The sequence below is a fragment of the Thamnophis elegans genome, chromosome 10 (genome assembly GCF_009769535.1).
Source record: "Thamnophis elegans isolate rThaEle1 chromosome 10, rThaEle1.pri, whole genome shotgun sequence".
Lineage (NCBI taxonomy): Eukaryota > Metazoa > Chordata > Lepidosauria > Squamata > Colubridae > Thamnophis > Thamnophis elegans.
Window position 1 is genome coordinate 33,088,066 of NC_045550.1, and position 25,769 is coordinate 33,113,834.

The 25,769-nt window shown below is 37.8% G+C and overlaps 1 protein-coding gene across 1 annotated transcript in view; it reads left to right on the forward strand.

Annotated features, from left to right (window-relative positions):
- The first annotated feature begins 291 nt into the window (after window positions 1-291).
- PASK (PAS domain containing serine/threonine kinase) overlaps window positions 292-25,769 on the forward strand; it is a 36,884-nt gene continuing 11,406 nt past the window's right edge. The window contains exons 1-13 of the mRNA XM_032225661.1: window positions 292-457; window positions 1,020-1,255; window positions 3,645-3,815; window positions 6,474-6,614; window positions 7,148-7,282; window positions 7,489-7,800; window positions 8,598-8,748; window positions 11,896-12,067; window positions 12,662-13,815; window positions 15,429-15,610; window positions 18,846-19,013; window positions 20,170-20,295; window positions 25,240-25,374. Coding sequence (XP_032081552.1) covers window positions 292-457; window positions 1,020-1,255; window positions 3,645-3,815; window positions 6,474-6,614; window positions 7,148-7,282; window positions 7,489-7,800; window positions 8,598-8,748; window positions 11,896-12,067; window positions 12,662-13,815; window positions 15,429-15,610; window positions 18,846-19,013; window positions 20,170-20,295; window positions 25,240-25,374 — 3,249 coding nt within the window. The remainder of the gene's footprint in view (window positions 458-1,019; window positions 1,256-3,644; window positions 3,816-6,473; window positions 6,615-7,147; window positions 7,283-7,488; window positions 7,801-8,597; window positions 8,749-11,895; window positions 12,068-12,661; window positions 13,816-15,428; window positions 15,611-18,845; window positions 19,014-20,169; window positions 20,296-25,239; window positions 25,375-25,769) is intronic.

Below are 25,769 nucleotides of genomic sequence, written 5' to 3' on the forward strand. Positions count from 1 at the left end.
TTATAAAACTCCCAATGAGTGATATTTTCAGGCATATCTTAATTCTTCTTTTCCTGTGGATTTGTATTCTGCTGCATTTACTATTTTTCCCATTTTCAGAAGCATCACATTTGCTTGCTATTTGGCCATTCAACTCTACTAGTTGTCTCCTTTTTATAAATATAAAATAAATATTTGATAAATATATCAGAACCTGATTTGAAAGAATATATCAAGTTTTAGATATAACATACTGTTCTGTTTCAGACCCTGCAGTTTCTGTGAAGAACTTCCTGTAGTTCACTTACAAGCATGACAGATAAGGAGTTTGTCACTTCTAAAGAAATCATTTCAGGCCCCTCTGTCTCTGCGACTGATCCTGGGATCTGTGAAGAACTGAGCAAATCTTTTCCCTGGACAAATAAGAAAAGGAAGAGTTGGCTTTCAAGGCTGTGTAAGAAAAAAACATCTTTGTCAGGTGATTAGCTTGCTTAACAAGGAATATAAAGCACTTGTTAATAAAAGAGAACAGTAACTATTTAACAAGAAGATATTCTTTCTTAGCAGATTTTCTGGAGAAAGAAAATAATAGAATGGATGGGAAAAGACTGAAGGCTTATAAATAGACAACTTTTGGATTCCTTCTAAATCTCCATGAATAGTTACTACAGTTCAATTAAGCAGTAAATGTCTTGTCTAAAGCACTTCAAAGGAATGGAAACTATAGCGAATATAAGAAATTGGGTGTAAATAGATCTGAAGGAGTTAGGCAGTTTAGAAATAGGAAATACAAATAAACAAGCAAATAACTTTTAAAATCACAGATATGCTGATAGTGCTTTTTGACAGTCCTGTTATTTTTGTTTGTTTAAGGTGATAACTGAGGCAAACATTTCTTGCTATACTATTTTTACCTAGTATGTCTGAACAATGTTTTTCCTGTAATTTTGTCTTTAATAAGTTGTTGGTACTTTGCAAAATTGTCTGGTTGTCTTTAATTCTAGTATGTGTGCATCTATGCTTCTTTTTCCTTTTCTTAGAAAATGGATGGAATTCCTACTGCCTATCTTCATTAGCTGCCCGGAATATCTGTACTGGCAAACTTCATAGCTCTTGGGATCACTTGGAAACTGCTTCCCTTTGTTGTTCCATATGTAGCACTTCTTCTTGTTCTCTCTTAAATGCACTGACTTGGGGAGAATCCATTCAGGCACTGTCAAGTAGTATACGTAACCCAAACAAGGCCATCTTCACTGTGGATATTCGAACAACTGAGGTACTAAATGGATTTGCATAACATTGGCATTCCCATAGCATGCCACTGGTGTATACCATATTTTTCGGAGTATAAGACACAACTTTTTTCCTCAAAAAAGAGGCTGAAAATCTGGGTGCGTCTTATACACAGAATACAGCATTTTTTGCCTCCCGAAGCACCGCCTCTTCAACAAAATGGCCTTGCATAGCCTTATGGAGGCTTTCAGAGAGCTCCTGGGGGCTGGGGAGGGCAGAAATGAGCATGCTCAATTCCCCCCCCCCCCCCGTCCCCAGGAGCACTCTATAAGCCTCCATAAGGCTATGCATGCAATTTTTTTTGACAAAAACAGGCCAGTTTTTGCAAAACACGGGCTGTTTTTTGCTCATTTTGGGGGGCCCCATCCCCAGGAGCACTCTGCCAGCCCCCCCCCCCCCAAGGCTATTCATGCCTTTTTTTGAAAAAGAAAAACAGGCCATTTTTGGGAGATTTGCAGAGTGCAAAAACTTTTTTTTTCCTTTTGGAAAGCTCTTTAACTGATCGATGAGAATTACATTGATCAAGTGCCGTGCCAGCAAAAACAAAGTCTTAGGTGCTGCAGATTGTCAGCAATTTTCTTCTCCAGCACATGGATAAATACACCTGGAAACATCTACTTACCTACCTACTCTCCCTCCCTACTGAATTTCTCTCTCTCTCTCCCTCAATCTACCTACCTACCCTCTCTCTCTCCCGTACCTGTCTACTGCATTTCTTTCTCCCCCCCCCATCTACCTACCTACTCTCTCCCTACCTACCTACAGTATTTCTCTCTCTTTCCCTCTCTATCCTTCTATCTATCTACCTACCTACTTTTTTTTTAATTTGCCTCTTCAAAACCTTGGTGCATCTTATACTCCAGTACGTCTTATATTCTGAAAAATACAGTATATAGAGGTTCAATAGATATGAAATTCTCTTGTCTTTATAGAATATACTGTATAACAATCAAACATTTGAATAATTCACAAATTTTATTAGGATAAAATTTGTGGGAAAACATTAAAACAAAAACACATCTTTTATGGTTTCGTTGTACAATACTGATTTAATTATAATGTAGAATGTATAATTAGGGGCAGAAAGCCTCAGATCTTATTTCATACTTACCAAAGAACACTTTGTTAATCTTACAGATTTCTGATATGCAAGGGTTAAGGATTTTCTCCCATCAATATTAAGTGCAATCATTAAAAAGTTGCTTTGAAAAAGCACAGCTACAGAAGATTTTATATATTAACATTTACTTTTGGAACAGGGGATCTGTTACAAATCTGTTTTGAAAATGGAATAGGCTCCATGTCACTTTTTATTCCTTTAATAATAGGTATTTTGGAGTAATTTGTGCGAAAGCTATAACTAGCTTTGTAGGAAAATTGAAACTAAAATAGGGCTAGTTTTACTTTGTTAATAACTGTACTTGGCATGCCACTTTATTGTTAAGAGCCAATTAAGTATTTTTACCAAGATGTTACTGCCTGGTTTTAACACCCATAAAATTGCAGTTGTCTGATTACTCATTTGTTAGCCTTTGCAGATTATTTAAGCTTGTAGTACCTAATGAAGACATGTTTGTAAACAAAACTGCAATGATAAATTAATGAGTACTGATTTTTTATCTTTATAAATAAATAGAGCAAAACAGAGTAGACTAAAACCTCTGACTTGATTCACATATTATGCTACACAATTGACTTGGGCTTAGTGTATGCACCAAATCCAGCCAATTCTGATTAGTTCAATAAACAAGCCAGATTTAGAGTGATATGTTAACACAGATGTAAATGATAAAGCAATACTTACTGAAGTTAATCTCATGATATGTCTTGTGCTCAATCTACAAACTATCGAGGTTATGTTCATGTTATAGTTAACCGTGATTAATTCAGACCAATTCACCGAAATACTGGACCGTGACCTAAACAAATCATAAACTAAAATAAGGCCCACACAACAGGCTAAATTAAAACATGGTTTTAATTAAAAAAAACTATTACACATGCTAATGATTTATTTAATATCACATAAATTAGTGTTACTTTTGAATAAATATATATTAGAATACTTGTGTACTATTAGAGCACATTGGAATTCAATCCCAGGACACTAGCTTTTTATTTGTGCCCATCACTTGCTATAGAATCAAGTCAAGAAATCTTCAAATTTGATTGAATAGATGCTTCTATTTAATTTTCTTCACAAAGTAATTGGAAATAATTTGCTACTATTTGCTTCTGGAATAGTTTTGCCTTAATAAAATTAATGTACTGTATCCGTATTTCTTGGAGGTTTCCTACCCTAGTATGAAGAAAACCCAACTATGCTTAGCTTCAAAGTCCACCAAAAGAAAATTTTTCTTGTTCTTTTTTAGATTCTGGTTGCAAATGATAAAGCATGCAAGATTCTTGGATATAGTACCCAGGAAATGATTGGGCGGAAATTATCTGAAATGATTTCACCATCCAACTGGGATATTGTGGAAGCTCTGAAAGAAGGATACGCTGATCTTGAAGAACATGGACCAGTAATTCCAGGAACAGTGGTGTGTGATTTCTCTGATTAAGTATCTTACAGCCGAAATATGCTTATCAGTATTTCAGTCTTGTGTGTGTGTGTGTGTGTGTATATATATATATATATATATGTGTGTGTGTGTGTGTGTGTGTGTGTGTGTATATATATATATATATATATATATATATATATATATATATATATATATATATATATATATATATTTAAAGTCATATATATAAATATATATATTTGTGTTTTTATTTGTGCTGATAAATAAATAAAGGGAGACTAGTATAGATCTATTTCAAGCTATTTGGCTCTCATCAGCTAGCCACACCCTTACTGGGATTCGAACCTGTGCTATATTGCATCTTAGGCAAACGTCTTAGCCATCAAGCCACAGGTCTCCTCCTTATCAGCTGAAGCCAGGGAAGAAGGTATATATTAGTGTCACAACCCCTGGTAAGCCCCAATTATGGGAGGAAGCTAACTGCTTCCAACATCTGTCAATCGGCTCGTCACAAGAGTCCATCACGACAGAAACCCAACAGTAAAAATATTGGGTTTCTGTCGTGATGGACTCTTGTGACGAGCCGATTGACAGATGTTGGAAGCAGTTAGCTTCCTCCCATAATTGGGGCTTACCAGGGGTTGTGACACTAATATATATATATATATATATATATATATATATATATATATATATATATATATACACACACACACACACACACATACATACATACATACATATACATATATATATATATATACATACATATATATATATGTATATATATATATATATATATATAGAGAGAGAGAGAGAGTTATAGCACAAATACATACGTGTGTGTGTGTGTGTATACACACACACACACACACACTTGTTTTCATAGATTTCCACGGGTACAGGTATGCAGGTCTTGGTGTATTTGGGTCTTTTCCTGTGTAAGATTGAGAGTATCTTGGCAATGTTTTGATGCAGTCCCACTCGCCATCTTCTTGGCACCAGCCTGAAGATGGTGAGTGGAACCTCGTTGAAACGTCGCCAAGATACTCTCAATCTTACATGGGAAAAGACCCGAATATGCCAAGACCTGTATGTATGTATGTGTATATATGTGTGTGTGTGTGTGTGTGTGTGTGCGCGCGTGCATGCTTTCGTTTAATATTTCTGCAGTGATAGAAAAATCTGAATGTACTTAAATATACATAGAAGATCATGTACAGTGTTGTATGTACATGAAATATGATACTGATTTTTTATTATTACCAGAGCATAAATAGAATAATTCAAGAGGACATATGTCTATTTGTGATTAATACTCGTCTAGGCGGTTAAAAAATATATCCTAGCCTCAGAATTAGCTGTACTAAATAATTGTTTTTAAATAATATACTCCTTTATGATAAAGAAGCATGATTGGTTCATAAGAAAATCAAACCTTTTTAATCCTTTTCTACTGATGACAATTAATCAGGCAAATTGGTTTGTTCTGTTTTACTGCACTTCACTGTGAACATTAAATTCCCCACCAGTAGTTATTTTTTAGAAGACCAAATTGCTTTTAAAGATAGTGCTACCATGCTAGTTGAAAAACTGGCTATTTTGTTGAGTATTTCACATATACATAGAGCTACATTTGCTTACTCAGAAATATAGACTATGAACTGTGTTCTACAAAACCAATAAAAATTCTTGGGGCATCTGAAGAACATTTTTGTTGCATAACCTTTCCACCGTTAGGGGAATTACTCTCTCTGACTAGGGTACTATATGCAGTAAAAATAGAAATTGATCAATCTGGAAATTTTTGCCTAATTTTATGCCAACTAACATGCCTAAAATATTCAATCCCGTTCATCCTGCACAAATTTACTCAGAAATAAAACTCCCTGGATTCTATACATTTATTTTTGGTTTATTAGATTTTATTAGATTTATATGCCGCCCTTCTCCCAAGGACTATTTTTGACCTTTAAACAAAGATCTAATCTGAAGATTCCATATTGTTACTGCTTGTACCTGATTTAATTTACATTATACTTGCTTCTGTGATAAATTTGAAGTGGGATAATATTATTGGTTATAGTTTGTAGATTTGTAGTGAGAATTATTAAGAATATATGTATCTTTAACTTAAAACAGCTCTATGGACCCCTGAGGGACCGCAATATCACAGGGAGTCTGTGAAGGCTTGAATAATTTTTATGATACAAATCTTAAGTCAAGTCTTGGGGGTCTGTAGCCATGCTCCATGGCCACAAAAGGTATTTAAAGGGGGTCTGTGGTGAAGAAAAGGTTGAGAACCATTAACTTAAACTATTCAAAAACTGCTATTCAAATATGTCAACTTTTGATAAAATTCCTCCCGGGATGTGTCTTAAATCATCTACAGAATATAAATATCATAACTCAAGCTTCTGAAATCTTGAATAATCATGGCAAAATTTTATATGCAAAATTCATTATGGTACAGTCATCTGGAAATAAAACTATTTTGATAAAAGTTGGTAGAAAAATTTGCATATAATTAGTGAAAGTTCATATCTACAAATATGCATATATTCATTAACATTAAAAATTGATGAAGTATAGAAATAAATTCTAAAAGACAATGTTTAAAGACTGCCTTTCTAAACCTGCAATCTAGAAAGCTAACATGTATTTTATCACTAGGTAGATGCCATTTCCCAAAATAATGAAAAGATCCCTGTCACTATATGGACAAGAAAAATTAAAGGACATTGCAGTCAGTACTGTGTTGTTGTTTTGGAACCTGTGGAAAGACTCTCTGCTTCCGTTTCCTTCAAAAGTAATGTGAGTAAACCAGCAAACTAATGGAATGGAAATTACAGAAACATGGATGTCAAACCTCATGTTAGCCAACTTTATCAAAGAAAAGAAATAGGAATGTGCTTGCTTGTGTTCTCTTATAATTTAAATAAGAACCACTGATACTGAAATAATACAAGAGGAACTGAAATTCTTTAAATAAATTATTTGATAGCTGTATAAGTATCTTGATCTTTATTGATGTGAAGTAGTTGTAATAAATAGTTTATGATTCATGGAGGTAAATGAGACTTATTTCTTTAAATGTTGTTGTTGCCCTCTCATAGAAAGGCATGATATAAATATTTTAAGTAAAATTAGTATAGAAATTAGCAGAAATATAATATAGAATTATTGTAGAGGTTCATCTATCCTAAAGTAGTTTTTCTAGGCTCTATTCCTTAAATGAAGAGCCAACAATATTGTGTTTGGTCACTTTAATACTGCTATAAAACTATTGCTTTAGAACTGAACGTCTAGCATTTGTAATACAAATTACATTGAACTCTCATATCAAGGGAGAGATTACTTCTTGTGACCCCCTTTTTGCTCACCTTCATGGATATTCATCATCAGAAGATGTGGTTGGTCACTACATACAAGATTTGATACCTTCTATCCAACTTCCTGCACCTGGGAAAAAAATTCCAAAGGTACCATTAAGTTTATTACAGACAATTATTGCCTTGAACAAACGAACAAATGAATGAATGATTTTTACATAAAACAATGTTTGGGGTTAACGTCAACTATATGATAGTAATTTGAAACCTTTACTCTTCATTTTCTAGTGTTTGTCAGTGAAAATTTTAGTAACTTAAATTTGTGTTATTGTGTGATTATACCTTTCTTCTTTCAGAATATCAAAATTCAGAGATCTGTTGGCCGAGCGAGGGAAGGTACAACATTCCCTCTCAGCTTGAAACTCAAAGTAAATCCCCTTGTTGATGAAGTTACTTCAGTATCAGATGACCCTCCACCAGCTATGGATGTTGAAACTTTGGAAAATAGCACCCCTTTACCAATAGATTGTTGTTTCTCTGCTACCATCTGGGTGTTCACCACTATCAGCGGATTGGTAACCATTCAGGCAGATGGTACAATTTATGGAATTAACAATACGTTTTCCCTAATGCTATTTGGTTATGAGAAGAAAGAACTATTAGGCAAGGTAAAAATCTTATAATTCTCTACAAAAAAAGTTTTTGTATAGTGCAATCTTTCCTAGAATGATGTCCTCTCTCAAAAATGTATTTAGTTTCAATTATCAGATTTCTAGTCTTTCATATTATCCATTGTCTAATCCCATGCTGTTTGGAATTTCTGCAAATTAGAGTCCAATTCATTTGAGGGCCATCAAATTGGGGATATTGACAGCCTTTAAAAGCAGAGAAGAGGTCCCAACCCCCAGGCCATCAACTGGTACTGATCCATGGCCTATTAGGAACCGGGGAGGAGCGATGGGTGAGGAGTGAAATGGAAACCATGCCCCCCCCCCAAGTCCATGGGAAAATTATCTTCCACAAAACCAGTTGAGCACCAGGCAAGCGAGCGAGCAAACCAAAACCATCTCCCAGGTCCATGTAAAAATTGGCTTCCACAAAACCAATCTTTGGTGCCCAAAACGTTGGGGACTGCTGAGCTAGAGCAGTGCATTTTCGACCACCCAAATTTTTGATTACAATCCTTGCCAGAGATAATGAGTCATAGGTAGACAAGATCTGGGTGTTCAAGATTGGGAAAGACTGATCTTGATACCAGGATATTATTAATTAAATTACCAGAATTTTTTTTTTCATTTCATCATTAAAGGATGGAAAAAGTTTACTTATAAATTTCCAGCAGCAAGTTGTATTTTACAATAGTAATCCCTATGTTCGTCTTTAAAAAAAAAGAATTGGTTTCTATTCATTGCCACAGAATAAGAGGAAAGGGATGAATTCTATAATTTCTCATTTTCTATTATAGAATATCACTTTCTTGATTCCTGGATTTTACAAGAACATGGATAAGACTGATTCTTCTTTGCAACTTCCACAATCTAGAGAAAGCTACGTGAATGCAGAAAATACGAATTCCTCTGAAGGAATGCAGAAGGATGGTTGTGCTATTGGGAAAGGTATCTTTTATCCACAGATAATATTGTTCACCTGAAATAATGTTTTGTTTTTAATAGATTGTGTTTGGCACCTGATTTTATAATTATGGGATATATAATCCCATATTGGGATTACATATTGAATACATATTGTATTCAGAACATAGCAAGGTCTAGGCTCTAGTTTTTATTTTGTTTCTCTGAGGCAAATTCATTTATAAAAAGATTTTTTTTTATATGGAGACTAACTTGTAATTGCACCCTTGATATTGGGAACTGTTCTGACCCCCTCCTCCGTCCAGTAACGAAAGCTGAGACAACCTTAACTAGAATGTACTTTAATTAGCAAGACCAAAATCTCGGTGGCTGAAAGCCAAGCAAAACAAACAGATAAGGACCTTGGCAGCAAGTCCGACAAACCTTGGCAGCAATTCAGACAAACCGAGGTGGCACAGTGGTTAAATGCAGCACTGCAGGCTACTTCAGCTGACTGCAGTTCTGCAGTTCAGCTGTTCAAATCTCACCAGCTCAAGGTTGACTCAGCCTTCCATCCTTCCGAGGTGGGTAAAATGAGGACCCGGATTGTTGTTGGGGGCGATATGCTGACTCTGTAAACCGCTTAGAGAGGGCTGAAAGCCCTATGAAGCGGTATATAAGTCTAACTGCTATTGCTATTGCTATTGCTATAAACCTTGGCAGCAATCCAGCCTGCCAAGGTAGTTACGTTCTCTTTAGTCAAAGCATTGGTTTCTGCAAGAAGGGCGTGTCACAAGCAATCTTTTTAATAGTCTGGAGAGGAGCCTAATGACCATCAGCTGAGCGCAATTACCTCCTGTAATTGCATAATTGCTCCTGACGCCAAGTAGCTCTTCGATGGCATGCATCCAGGAAAAACTCACTGCTGGCTTCTGGCTCACTCTCCCTTGTCTCCTCCCCACTGGTCCAAGGCTCAGGCGCCACCTGGTGGCCAACCAGTCTCTCTGCGCCCTGCTCGGAGTCGGAACCCTGTCCAGGGTCCTCCACCTTCTCCAGAGCCGACTCAGAGGGCCCCTCACTGTCAGAGTCTGGTGGCAGCTCCAATGGCACCTGCTGGGCCACAACAGGGAACTGTCATCACTATTAGAATCTGAGTATATCTTTGGAGTATATAATGCAAGGTGATTGTCAGTGAGCTCTAGCTGCATTAAAAGACAATGCTGAATAAAAATACAGGATTCAGCATTATTATATAGATTACAGGTAGATCTTGACTTCCAATCATTAGTTTGGTCACCATTTCAAGTTACAACGGCACTGCAAACAAATGACATATGACAGTTTTTCACATAGCCATTGTAACATCTCCATGGTCATATAATCAAAATTCAGATGCTTGCCAACTGCCATGTGTTTATGACTGTTGCAGTGTCCTGGGGTCATGTTATCACTTTTTGCAACCTTCTGACATGCAAAATCAATGGGGAAATTAACAATCATGTTACTAACTTTACAACTGCAGCGATTCACTTAACAACTGTGGCAAGAAACATTTTAAAATGAGTCAAAAATCACTTATCTGTCTTGCTTAGCAACAAAAATTTTAGGTTCAATTGTGGTTGTAAGTCAATGACTACTTGGACAAAGAAGGAGATAATTTAAATTCACATTCCCAATGGAACCAGGTTGCAGAGAATTAAGTGGGAGATTTCTGGGAATTGTATATGTTGACTCAATTAAAAAAAAGGTGACAAGTAAGGTGGGTTTTATATTTACTAGTTTTCAGGATTTTACCTGTAATGCAAACAAAAATAAATCTACTATATAGCTGCAACATTTCTAATGTTGACTCCGCTAATCTTTATTAAATTGAAATAAGTTTTAAATAATAAATATATTAAATAAGGTTATTGCACTATTTTATTTAATTAATTAATTTTGAATATTATAATATTGGATTGGATTGGATTGTTTATTTATATGCCGCCCTTTTCCCTGGGGGGACTCAGGGCGGCTCACAATCAAAAGGAAGGGGGGGGGACAGACTTTTACATATAAGATAGTACATGATTAAAACGCAACATTCATACCATTCGGGCGGGTTACAATCTTTAGCCCCAGGCCTGACGGGATAGCCAGATTCTAAGGGCTGTGCGGAAGGTCTGGAGGGTGGTGAGGGTACGAAGCTCCACGAGAAGATCGTTCCATTGGGTCGGGGCTACCACCGAGAAGGCAATATATCAAAATAAATAAGATAAATAAAAAATAACAAAGCTAATTTGGCTTAAAACATAAGATTTTATTGGGAAATTATTTACCCAAGTTGGAATGCATGTAATGCTTTCAAACTTCCTTCCCAAATTTAAATTGCATTATAAATACTTAGGTGTTTGCCACTATCAACAGAGTTGTTTGTTGTTGGGGGTTTTTTTTTTTTGGTTTTTTTTTTGTGGTAATTCTTGGAAATCTTCCTAAATGAGGATAAAATTAGTTTGCTTTCTAATGATTAACTACTGTCACTGACAAATATCTTCTTTCTCAGCAATAATAAAAAAGGGGAAAAATCCAAACAAGGGAAGGAAAAGCTAAATGGGATGGGATGGGAAAGAAAGCAAAGAAAGAAGCACTGTTTCTATTAAAAATGTTAATATTCAACAGCCAAGCAACTTCTCCCAAGGAAAGTTTCAAAGGCATCTAAGCTAGGTTTTTTTTACTGCTATGCAATAATTTGCAGTTCTCATCCTTAATTTATTTTCAGCAGGTTTCATATTCTTATTGAGTCAGTGAAAACAATAGCGTTCCTTGCGCCTATTAATTATTTATTAATTATTTATTTATTAATAAATTTATTTAATTATGTATTATTTATTTATTTTTCTTGGATTTATTATTGTGTGTGTGCTTGCGTGTATGCGTGCATGTATGTATTCAATTAAAAGCACACATCTGCAACTAGCTAGTTATATGAATTTTAGGGGTGCATCAATGGTAGAGATGTAGATGTTCTATTTGCCAGTTTTGCAAGGTTATAATTATACATGTTTTATTATTCAAAAAATGATATCTTCTGTATGGTATAAAAATGTTATCAAGAGCCATGTGGCTTCATTTCACGTCTAAAGTGGCATTAGAGCCTCTTGGCGCATATCTTGCTAAAAGGATTGTTGCCCATGCTGTTTTCTTCTGATGCAGTCACCAGCTCATTCTTTGTTGACGACATTGATTCGCCAAATCTGAAGGAACATCAGGAATTAGGGAGGAATGGAGCTAAGCTTACACCTAAAAAGGAAATCCAGCTGAAAAGTTTGGGAAATGTGTCCTGTGCTCTACGGTCTCCTGCAGTGGTGTCTTCATCTCTAATTTGGTAGGTTTCAAATGCACAAGTCTATTTTACTGTTACCACTGCTGGAAAAGTTATGTCATGGGATGGAAGAGTGGGATATATAGTCTCTTTAAATAATATAGATAATGAGTTTAATATTACAGAAAAACTGTCTAGTAGCAATGGTTGTTGTTGTTCAGGGGCTAAGTCGTGTTTGACTCTTTGTGACCCCAGGGACCATAGCACACCAGGCCCCTTTATCTTTCACTGTCTCCTGGACTTTGCCCAAATTCATGTTCAATGTGTCATTGACACTATCTAGCCATCTCATCTTTTGCCATCCCCTTCTCCTTTTGCCTTCCATCTTTCCCAACATTGAACATGACTTTCTCAGTCATCCAAGAAGAGTTGTTTGGAAGTTGAGTCATGGCAACTGGACTTCTTTTTCTTTTTTGGTTTAGAACATTTCACTGCTTATCCAAGTAGCTTCTTCAGTCTGTGCTATGTGAATAGTTTTATTAATGCAAGTCCTTGCATTCTAAAGAAGGAATACAAATAAATTATGGGTGAGTGGAGAACAGGATGAGAAAGGTACTGGGTTCTTCAATATAACAAAATAAATCTTCTTTTTTGCAGTGGAAACCACATACCTAGCCATAATGTACTAGCTACTAAAGAAGCTATATCTTCTGAGAATCTATATTATGAAGATGGTTCTGAAAAAGAGACTGGAAAATCTGCTATCCATCAGATGAATGAACTACATTCTTTAAAACAGAATCATTCAGAATCGAATGTATTTGATGATAGAAGTAAACTAAACAATTGCCTTTCCAGAAGTACTTATGACCTAATTCAGGAAGAAAATGACAATTTGAATATACACAATTCTACTTCACCACAAGATATGAAGTACAAGCCTTCCACAACAAGAAGAGGAAGGAAACATTCTCTCCTGGGCAGTGAGGCATTTGATAAAAATTTATTAAAAGCTGAATTACAACTTGAGGCAAATGTGCCATGTGAAGCTCTGCATGGGTCATTTGGAACTCCAACTCTGGATGAGCCAAATGATGATATAGCGTCTAACCCAAGGCAAAATCATGAAGTTCCACCCAGAACTCTAATGAATAGAGCCAACAGCTTAACATTTGAGAATAATTCCATAGAAAGTTCAACTATTGATTCGTCAGTTTTTCTTCCTGCAAAAAAGAGCAACAGTCTTCCTATACATGGAGGATCATCACAAGTTTATGATGCCTCTATGGTTATGGGAAGTGAGGATGTGGGTAATAACCATTCTGTTTGCTGTGGACTGATGAACCTGGGGATTAATGAAGAGGTGAAATCTGACTCCTGTGCTGCCTTTGGACCAATAAAACTTTCCTTCTTAGATGCAAAAGATCTTTTCCAGTCCCTGGATTGGACAAATAATATTACAAGTGATCAGTTGGAGTTGGAGTTGAGTGATATCTCTCCATCAGCCAGTCAAAAGAACCTGTTTGCTAATAAGCCTTCTGAGTACTTTGACAGTGATTTCTCTATACTTTGTACTTCAGAACTTGAAAGTGCTGTTCCAACTATAAGGGATGACCTAGAAATTAATTCACTAAAAAGTAATGTTGAGTCTCAAGAAGACTTCTTTACATTAAAGCAGCAGCATATGGCACAGGTAGCATCAACGCCTGTAAAACTAGAAAAGGTGCTATCTCCAACAACTGCTTTGAATACTGAAATATTAGAAGGCAGCTATGCTGGTAACTGCTACCATCGAGATGGTTCACGACTCAGTAAGTTGGAAGCAATTTTTATTGCTCTCCCTCTGATCTTTAATAAACATCATTTAGAAAGCTACAGGGAATGAGAGTTTATTATGAAAGGGATGAATATTGAATACCAAAGAAAATTTATGAACACACAATCTAACCAAACGAAATGTTTATCTGATTTTGATAATTTCTCTTGATTGATAGTACTCCTTGCTCCTTATAGACCAATCATGGCATATTCTTGAGTGTCATACCTAACCAGATACTGCAACTGGATTAAGGACAATCCATAGATAGATATAATCTAAAATCCCTATTCGCAGTTAAACAACAATTTGGCTATAGATTTTCTTTTGTTGGTTGGAATAAAATAACATATCAAGTGCTGATGCATGCCAGGACTTTATAGCTTTTTGAAAAGACAAGATCCTAGGGGAACAATCTAAATTTCTGGGGGGATGTTGGAGAAAGCTTTTGGAAGAATTTGCCATCTCTTCCAAACTTGTCTTATTTTTTATCAAACAAATTTATACTTACAAAGTTTTGGGTTGGTTAGTAATTAAATGTCTTGACTCAAAGCATTGAACACATCTCAAGGTGTTTTATAAGTCAAACTTAGCTTTTCCTACCAGTAATTTCCAATATGCATTGATTGAGAATTTTGGCAGTTACTGTACCAGCAATTCTAGAACATGCAATATTCAGAAAGGCTGACCAAAACCATGCTGTTTTGTCATGAATTATTTTAGAATTATATTGTTAAGTATGGATTTGAGCTGCATAGTAGCCTATTGGTGAAGGCACTTGCTTCCTACTCAGAAGACAGAGTTCAATTAAAAGTAGCAGCAGATGTTTCTCTCCTAAGGCACAAAGAAAAAGTATCTGCTGCAAAGTCCATGTAGGCATCATGAAGGGAGTCTGATCAGTAAACTCTCAGCTCCATCCAGTTTCCCTGACTCTACCCTGAATTAAGGGATCATAGGGTCATAAAAAAGCTTTATTGTTAAATATAAATTTCTTTAACAGTTAAGTATATTGGTTTCTATTTAAAATTCCACAGGAAATATTCAATTTTTCTCTAGTGAAAAAAAGAGTAGTAATAATGCTTTTATTTCACTATTAAATTTGTTCTTACATTATCCCATGCTGGTTGTGTTTATATATTTCTGAAAAGTTTAGCTGTAATACAGTGGTGGGTTCCGGATCCCGTTACAACGAGGCCCGGCATCCACCACATGAATGCGCGTAGTGTGCATGCACATGCTTGCAGCGCTTGCAGCGTCCTTACCTCTTGCGACACCTCTGTGACACTCCAGTTGCTTGGTGGAGTGTTGCGCAGGCCCTGTGCGCTCTGTGCGTATATGCGGAAGCACCAAAGAGCTCAAATACAGGTAAGGAGCTCAGGCGGGCAGGTGGGCCCTCCAGAGCACTGTACCGGAACGGTACCCAGGGCTCAGCAGGCCCCAGTACGCCTGTACCGGGGTGTACCGCCTGCAACCCACCACTGCTGCAATATTAAAATCCACATATATGAAGAGGCTTTAGAAACTCACTCTCGGATAAGTGTTGTACTTCTTTTCTCTATTTCATTGTATGTGTTTTATGAGTTTTTATCTTGGTTAATTATTTTGCAGGCATACTCTTTGAAGTGAAACGTGTGGAATTGCATGATCCTGCTGCTCTTTTTTGTATTTGGGTTATGAGAGACCTTTTCCAAAGCCAGAAACAAGCAGCAGCAAAGACACAATTACTTCTTTCTAGCTTGGCCAGTTCCTGCCAAACATTAGATGAAATCTCAGCTGTTAATTTGGCAGAAGTAAGTATATTGATTTCTATATACATTAGCTATTGCAGTATTTCTTAGCATTAGCCCAGCCAACCCTGCTCACTTTGGAGTTCTGGGAGTTGAAATCCACACATCTTAAAGTTGTTGAGGTTGAGAAACACTGGTCTACAGGGATACAATAATTCCTGTGAGCAAACAGTAGCTGTCAGAGTGTTACTGACAATAATGTGATCAACTGACTTTACTAGACCAAAGGATAATTGCTTCTTCCCATTGCCACTTACTAACAACCAGTATTTAAAACATGCTGCCTATGATTTAGTAAGTAATAAATAATTAACTTTAATAGCCACTGATAGCCTGATCTTTTATAAACTTGTTCATAACTTTTTTTAAAACCATCCCAATTGGCTTGCATTACAACTGCTGAAAACAAATTCCACAGTTTAACTGCACACAGTGGTTTTAGGATTTTTTAAAATTAAAATGTAATGGGTAAGATTTTTGAACTATGACTGGAAAAACCTAAGTTCAAAAGAAGACGTAACTAAGAAAATGCAATAGATGAGTAGGCCAGTCATTCTCCCTCAACCCTACTTTACAGAATAAATAAATATTTAAATATCTCCTTTTGCTGGTCCTAAATGTCTCTGAATTTAGTTTTAATTAATATCTTTATATTCTGATATTTTAAGAATGAGAAAAAGTCTCTACAACACTAGTGTTGTACATGGTTTTATAAATACCATTAAAATTCTCCTCTTCCCTCCCTTTTTAAAGCTAAATAAACCAAATTACTGCAGTATACCTTCATAGGGGAGCTGCTCCAGCCCTCCAATGAATGATGCAAAATAAATATGACACATATAATATTTGCTCCCTCTTGAGACATGAATGGTAAGGTAACACCATTCTCCATATCTGCTGATTTTGGCAGGGAGATTAGACTTGTGTTTAGAAAATTTAATGACAAAATTATTGTTTCTAACCCAAAAAAATCTTGTCAGGCAGAAAATAAAAGGGAATGCTCATTCTTTATAATGAATTTTTGTTTAACCGAAAGGAGGAATAAAACCGTTGAGGAAGCCTATAAGGTGTGATTAAATTAAATCATACAATATGAAATTATTTATATATCCTAGAAAGGGCAGGGGTCTTGTAGTTACATTTTAATGCTAGGATTTTTGTTGAAAAACTCCCTGGCATTCCCCAGAATAGATTATTTAACTTCTCCCTTTTTGTTGTTGTTGTTGTTACTACTTGCAAAGTCGTGTTTATCTTCTCCCTGTATACTCTGTAATTCTTAATTTATGGCTTGTAAAAATCTCTTGACATTTTTTTTTCTTTTAAAGAGTTTTTTTTCTTTATTCATTGTTTTAATGGATAATGTGCCATGTTTGAGCTTGTGATCAGAGAAGTGTTCACAAAGCACTTTTGTATTGTCGGTAGTGAAAAACTCAAACTATTCAAACTTCTGTAATTTGGGCCAAAAAACAGTGCCTGAAAAGATGAAAATCAGGCCACCAGATGGCAGTGGAAACTAGGGAATATGCCCTGCTTAATGTGACATTGATTGTCTAGTCCTTCACTGATAATCCAATTAACTTTCACATCTGTTAAACTGTTAAAATCCTCTAATTAGAGTCAGGTCCCAAGATTTTGTTGGGAAGATTAAATTGTTTGAAAAAAACTAAAGTTTCTGCAATTAGTTGCTCAATATCTCAGCAAGATGAGAACAGTCATTCTATAAATGAAGTATGTTATAGTGGCTGCAGCAGTGCCATCATTACTATAAAAAACAATGGTCCCTTGAGATCTGGCCACCAGTCCTGGGATGATTTTCTGCTTTAAACAGTAATACAACACAAATTTCTTCTTTGAAAAGTTTTAGAATAGTTGCCTTTTGCAGCAGACATGTGCATTTCTATTTGCTTGTGCATAGATCTTTTGTGGATTAAATTTAGTTCCTTTTGGGAGGGACACAAAAGAGAGGAAACTCAGAGCATTTATATAATATTTTGGTTCGTTTGCAAAGATACTGCTCTGCACAGTATATGCAGACAGTCTAACCTTCCTGAAATGTTATATATATTTACCACATCAGATTCCCAACGTTGTAACCCTCAGAAGTGCCTTACTGAATTCAGAATTAGCTCTCGTCCCATTATCTATGTAACATACGACGTTTGCATTGATTTTTCTCTATTTTTGATTCCCTCTTCCCGAACCCCTGTCCAGTGTACGTACACAGAGAGAGAGAGAGGGAGAGAGGGAGGGAGAGAGAGAGAGTTGTGTACCTGGAATTCTTAACTCAATGAAAGAATAATCTCAACTCACCTTTTCAAAACATTCATCAATATTCTAGGCATTTCTTGGCAGTTCTGCACAATTTGCAAGAAATCTCTTAACAAAAACAGACAGAATTGGATAATAATTTAGATAGATACAGGGTGTTGCCATTTTAACAATAACTGAAACTGCCACATTTTCAGGATTACTAAGTACCTGGTTACAAGTACCTGATTTTTCGGAGTATAAGACTCACCAGAGTATAAGATGCACCAAGATTTTGAAGAGGCAAATTAAAAAAAAATTTTTTTTTGCACTCTGCACACCTTCCCAAAACGGCCTGTTTCTTGCAAAAATGGGCCCATTTTTTTTCCAAAAAAGGGCATGAATAGCCTTTAGGAGGCTTGTCGAGTACTGCTGAGGGTGTGTGTGTGTCAAAATTGAGCAAAAAACAGGCTGTTTTTTGCTCATTTCTGCCCTCCCCAGCCCCCAGGAGCCTCTGAAAGCCTTCTAAAGGCTCTGCATGGCCATTTTGGTGAAGGGCGAGTTTTGGGAGGCAAAAAAATGCTGAATTCAGTGTATAAGACACACCCAGATTTTCAGCCTCTTTTGAGGGAAAAAGGTGCATCTTATACTTTGAAAAATACGGTACATTTGTTAAAACTGGAACAAGTCTAGTTAATCTTTGATGGTTTTAATTAGTATCTACATCCTTTAGTAGATTGATGCCCCCACTTTAGACTAATTTCAGGAGCATCCTCTTGATTTTAGAGTAATAACTGAATTTATTTCAAAATTAATTAGTGATTTCAAATAGAGAAATAGCTCAAAAAAACAACAATTTGAGGAGAGCTACAGATGAAATATTTACCTGTTTTTAATATATTTCCTACATTATTCCTTGTTTTTATCTTCTTTTGGTTGTAATTAGTTCACTAAACTGTACTAATGTAAATCCCGTTTTTTGTTGTCGCAGTTAATCAAAACCACACCCTTATTTGACAATTCACGAAAAGCCGAAGAATTAGAAAGACTGAAAGCTTGTGAGGGAAGCTATGGAGAGAAATATGATACTCTTACTTTTATTGGAAAAGGAGCTTTTGGGTTTGTCTGGACAGGAAAATGCAAAATGGATGAGAAAGAGGTAAAAAACCTATTAGTCATGTTAGTATTAGCGGCTTGCCATTATGCATTATGTTTTATGTGTGCTGTGCATTATTAAGAAATATTTTTCTTTTATACTCTGGATAGATACAGATAATCCTTACTTACTGACCTTCTATTCAATGGCCATTTGAAGTTATGACAGTGCTGAAAAAATAACTATAACAAAGTTATAACCATTTGCTACCTCTGTAGCATCCTGCAGTCGCATTATAATTGAAGAAGAAATTTGAGCAGAATAAGCAGGCATATAATGAGGAATATATATCAAAAGCCATTCGACACAGCTAATGCATTCCTCATTGTGTGCCTGCTTGCTCTGGTCATAAATCTGGTTGTAACTTTGAATGGTTGCTGAACGAATGATTAGTAAGCAAAAACTACCTATATTTTGTTTTCAAAATGAAGAAAAAAAATATCCTTTGTGTTATTCTTGTCTCGCGTGATGAATCTCACATTGATTTAAACCACTGTTTCCCAACTTCGGCAATATATGGACTCCTAGAATTCTGAGCAATGGCCATGTTGACTAGGGGATTCTGCATGCTGAAGGCTACACCCCAAGAAGCTGCCAAAATTTGGAAACACTGATTTAAAACTAAATATTCAATATGTCTAACTTAGGAATGAACTAGTAAATGCCTACTCAGATTGCATTGCTTATCTTTTTAACAAAGTAAATCAAATTCAGTTGACTAATTTCTGTTAAATCACTGAATTATTGGAAGGAAAAAATAATGCATGTACAAATGCCCTTCCCATGCCATCATATGTGATTCAGTCTATAGTTCTTTTCTTCTTCTTGTGCCATATCCGTCATCAGACATTGGCGATCATGTTGGCAATCCCATTTTTGTCAACAGCCGCCAGTCCTGTAGGTTTTGAAGCCATGATGTTGTTCTTCTGCCTGGACCTTGTTTGCCTTCAATTTTTCCCCTGGAGGATTAAGTGAAGTTATAGTTCTTTAAGCAAAACAATAAATATAAAATGCATACCTACTTGAACTGCCATTGTACAGCTTAGGTATAAAGTGTTTTTAAAAATCTGTAAGTTAGATAAAAAGTAAATTAAGCTTCTTCCTATCCTGTCCCATCCAAATTTGGTCTAATTATTCCTTTGCATCTTATCATTCATAGGTTGTAGTGAAATTCATTTGGAAAGGAAGGGTATTAGACTATTGCTGGGTAGAGGATCCTGAACTAGGGACAATTACTCAGGAGATTTCTATTCTGAAGAAACTTCAACATCCCAATATTATCAAGGTATAGTAGACCTGTTAAGCAGATATATAAACTATAACTTCAGGAATTAAGCCCCTAGTATTAACGTATGTGAAACCATTTTATTTGGTCTTAATAGATGACATATTAAAATATAGAAAATTTCCAAACATGGAAATTCAAGTGTTGGATCATTCATCATTTCTGTATTTTGTTCTTGATTTGACTTACCTTCTTGTTAGGATTTAATAAATTTGCTCATTTTATACTAGTTGTCCTGAAATATAAGATGAAAATGTCTGAACTATTTCTCTAAGAAGTAGGCAGTATAAGGCATAGAATTCATCTCCAGATCAATGAGAAAAACCTATTCATGTGCCTAATACACCCTAACCTCAATACACACAACCCTACTCAGCTCTTTGTCCCTAACATTTGTCCTCAGCCGAAATGAGAAGGTTTTATTATTAACCATCAAAATATTATTCTCCTTTGTGCTGTAATTGTAAGATGGTACCTTACTGGACCACCTTTGTGGGTTTGGATTGGTGGCACAATTCTGCAGTGGTTCTGCTCTTTCATTAGTATATTGTTTCAGTCAGTGTGACGGGGAAGGAGGAATTGGCCCATTAGTGTTGTGGTCCACTGCAGAGCTGGCAGCAGAGTCGGACAGTGAGGAGGTTGGGGAGGAACATGGCCCAATCCTGGAGTCTGGGGAAGGCTAGGACGAGGGCTCTGTGTCGGAGGCAGAGAGGGGGTCAGGGCCAACTAGGAGTTGTGCTGCCTCTGAAGCCTCCAGAGTCGGACAACAGCGAGGCAGAGGAACAAGCTTCCCCCCAGTGGTGGGTTCCAGATCCGTCACAACAGATACAGTTGGAACGAGCCCGGTGTTGTCCACATGGATGCGCGGGCACATGCGTCTTCCTGTCCAGCAATGCCTCCGCGACGCTCCAGCTGCTCAGCGGAGCGTTACACAGGTATTGTATGCACCATATACGGAAGCATCGAAGACTTTAAAGGACAGATAAGGAGCTTGGGTGGGTGGGCCCTCTGGAGCACTGTACTGGAACAGTACATGGTGCTCCAGGCAGGCTCCAGTACGCCTGTACCGGGGTGTACCGCCTGCAACCCACCACTGGCTCCCCCTGTTCCCAGTGCATGCATGCGCAGAGCTGTCAGAATGCAAGAACAGTTAAGACAGAAGGGACGACTCAGGAGTAAGGCTTGGAGGTAATAGGCCCCTCCCAGAGGACATAAAGGAGGAGCAAAGGCATGTGAGGCTTTGCAGGAAGCAACTTGGTTCATGCTGGTCAGTTTACCTTCTGAAGCTCCGTTTTGACTCTTTGCTCTGTGTGGCCTTGCCAAGGTAATTGCCAATTAAGTCTTTGGCAGCGTTTCAAAGAAGATGAAGTTGGGTGCTTATCAGCTTTATCCCAAAAGACTTTGGCAGCCTACTGTAGGACTCTTTACAACTATTTGGGACTCATTACGGGCTTTGAATGAACATAATTCACAGCCTTTGAAATAAAAAGAGGGGTTTGGGGGCAAAGCCTTACTGTATCAGTAAGCCTAAGTTAGAACAATCAGCCTTTGACATGTAGTACTGAAAGGCCCACTCTGTCCCATAATTTTAAGTATCTACATCATGGGCATCAAATTCATTGCATAATATTGCTGTCACTTGATGTTTCATGATGTTTTTCCAGTCACGGAGCTGGGATGGGCCTGCCAGTATGTGATGCATCCGGCTGCCAGTTTGACACCCCTGATCTAGAGGTGGTGGTTTAGAGGTTTATTCAACTTGTATGCCGCCCTATTCCCAAGGGACTCAGGGCGGCTCACAAACCTGGATGGAAGGGACATCATACAAAAGGGAAAGAACAAAGACAAACAACAATACAAAACAGTTTAAAAAGGTCTCAACTAGAACTCCAGTTCGAGAGGGGATGGAACTCAGCAGCCCCAGGATCTAATGGGTCTTTGGGAGGTAATCGCCAGAAGGCGGTCTCTCAAGTACCCAGGTCCAATACCATGTAGGGCTTTATAAGTGACGACTAGCACCTTGAAGCGTATCCGAGACCAATAGGCAGCCAGTGCAGCTCGCGGAGGATAGGTGTAACGTGGGTGTACCGAGGTGCACCCACTATTGCTCGCGCGGCTGCATTCTGGACAAGCTGAAGTCTACGAACACTCTTCAAGGGCTGTCCCATGTAAAGCGCATTGCAGTAGTCCAGTCTTGAGGTCACAAGGATGTGAGTGACTGTTGTGAGAGCCTCCCGGTTCAGATAGGGACGCAATTGGTGCACCAGACGAACCTGGGCAAATGCCCCCCTGGTCACAGCCGACAAATGGTGGTCTAGAGTCAGCTGTGGGTCCAGGAGGACTCCCAAATTGCGAACCCTGTCTGAGGGGCGTATAATTTCACCCCCCAGCCTGAGAGTTGGAATACATGGCCAATTATTGGGAGGGAAAAACACACACCACTCGGTCTTGTCAGGATTGAGAGCAAGTTTGTTTACCCCCATCCAGACCCTGACAGCCTCCAGGCACTGAGACAACACGTCAACCGCTTCACTGAGTTGGCATGGGGCGGACAGATACAACTGGGTATCGTCCGCGTACTGGTGATATTTTATCCCGTGTCGTCAGATGATCTCACCCAGCGGCTTCATGTAGATGTTAAACAGGAGGGGGGACAGGACCGAACCCTGTGGCACCCCATACTGAAGGGGCCTAGGGGACAACCTCTGCCCTCCAACTAACACTGACTGCGACCTGTCCGAGAGGTAGGAGGAGAACCACCGAAAAATGGTGCCTCCCACCCACACCTCTCGCAACCGTCGCAGAAGGATACCATGGTCGATGGTATCGAAAGCCGCTGAGAGGTCAAGGAGCACTAGGACGAGAGATGGCCCCCGTCTCTGGCTCTCCAGAGATCATCGGTCAGAGCGACCAAAGCAGTTTCCGTGCTGTAGCCAGGCCTGAATCCGGACTGAAAGGACTCTAATCGGTTTCATGCAAGGACCGCCGGAGCTGAGAGGCCACCACTTTCTCAACAACCTTCCCAACAAAGGGGAGGTTGGAGACTGGACGATAGTTATTTAAAATGGCTGGATCCAAAGACGGCCTTTTCAGGAGGGGTCTCACCACCGCCGCCTTTTGGGGGGGGAAGACCCCTCCCAGAGGGAGGCGGTAACTATCGCCTGGATCCAGCCCCGCGTCACTTCCTGCTGTTCGCGACCAGCCAGGAGGGGCACGGGTCCAGTACACACGTGGAGGCACTCACTGCTCCGATGGCCTTGTCCACTTCCTCAGGAGTAACAGACTAAATGTCAATCCAAAGATACCGTTCAAGACCTTCCCCCGGTACCTCGGCTGGCTCTGCGCAATTAGAGTCCAGGTTTGTCCGAAGCCGAGCAACTTTATCCGCGAGAAATTGGGCAAACTCCTCAACCCTGCCTTGCAAAGGGTTGCTTGCATCCCTCCATTTCAGAAGGGAGCGGGTTATCCTAAACAAGGCAGCTTTGAAACCATTAGATGAAGTTATTTGATGATTCAGGATGTGGTATCATCAATATGCTGATGATATCCAACCGACCTCGAGTTGTAGAGGACCATCCTTTTGGTCTTGCTCCAGACCTTGAATGCTATAAGGGTCTGAATGGGAAACAATAGACCAGTGGTTCCCAAACTTGGCAACTTTAAGACTTGTGGACTTCAACTCCCAGAATTCTCCAGCTAGCTCTTCCACAAGTCTCGAAGTTGCCAAGTTTTGGAAACACTGCAATAGACTATAGCTGAAGCCTAATAAGATGAAATTATTGTTTTTACACAAGACTTCCCTGTTTATGTTAGTGTTTTGCGGGTTCTTCACGTAGTGTCCTTCCTGGAGACAGTAGGTGCAAGGCAATCTAGCTTTAATGATTCATACTTTCATTATCACTCAATTGGATTATATTGCAAAATACTTCACGTGGCCCTAAAATATTTGGAAAGTTAAAGCTAGTCCAGAAGGCAATGACCCATATGCTTATTCCTGACATTGGGTGCATATAACACCAAATTCTGAGGGCCTTGCACTGGTTCTCCGTAAGCTTATAAGTACCCCCACAAGTTGGCGGTATTGGTTTGTAAAGCCCTTTATGGCTTCACTCTACAGGACTGACTACTTCCAACTAGATTGGCTTGACCTATCAGATCTTGTAGCTGCTAGTGATTCCATACTCCTGAGGTTAGAAGAACCAAGACAAGGCACACTTCTATCAGCCTCCCATTGAAAATAAAACTACAGCTGGTCCTCAACTTATGACCACAATTCAACCCAAAATTTCTGTTGCTAAGCAGAACATTTAAGTAAATTTTGCCCTATTTTAAGATCTTTCTTGTCACAGTTGTTAAATGAATCACTGCTGTGGTTAAGTTAGTTACAAGGTTGCTACGTGAATTTGGCTTGCCCATTGACTTTGCTTGTCAGGTTGCAAAAGATGATCACATGACCTTGGGACATTGCTTCTGTCATAAATATGAGTCTGATGCTAAGCATCTGAATTTTGATCACATGATCATGGGGATGCTGCAACTGTCAAGTCATTTTTTTTCAGTGTCACTGTAACATGAAATGGTCTTTAAATGAACTGTTGTAAATTGAGGACTGCTTATATTATAATCCTTTAGGAAGCTATTAAAAATTGAATTATTTTAGACAGCATTTTTTGGTCACTTTTATTATTTCGCTCTTATTTATTAAGACATGTTGGCATTCTGTGTAATTAATTAAATCGTCATTTCATTGTCTTTATTGTAAACTGATGAGAATTTATTGAATGCAGCAGGATATCAGTCCCAGGAATAAATTAATATAATAAATAAATCCAGTAAATAAATAAAAAGCAGTTTAATACTTTTGAAGTGAGAAGGTTCCAGTGGGATACAAAATTTGTAGAGGTTTTTTTGGAAAGTTGTTTACACTACATTCTGTGACACTAGGTGATAGATATATTTGAGAACCAACAGTTTTTTCAACTAGTGATGGAGAAGCATGGAACTGGCCTAGATCTCTTCACATTCATTGATAATCAACCTGATTTGGATGAGCCTTTGGCAAGTTACATATTCCGGCAGGTGAGATTTTGTTAAAAGGCAATCTGTAGTAAAGAGCTGATAAAATGGTTTAAAAAATGTTATCCAGGTATAGATTTCAGGTTTGAATCTAAATTGAGGCAGAGGCAAGGGAGTTAGCTTCCTCTTATATGCCTAGTTTTGATCTTGGGTATCTGTGATATTTTATTCTATAAAGGAACATCACAAAGTTTATAATAGTGCTGTGATGTTGTTTTGCAATGTGTCTTTTGATATGTATTCCAAAGGGCATTCTATATTTGGTCCGACCTGTAACTTTATTCATGGAAAACGAAAAGGGATGAATGCTTAAGGTGAATACTATATATTTGCATGTCAAATTTTAACAAAACCTATTTTAACTATTATTAAAATAAAGATCATACCTAGGGAATCTG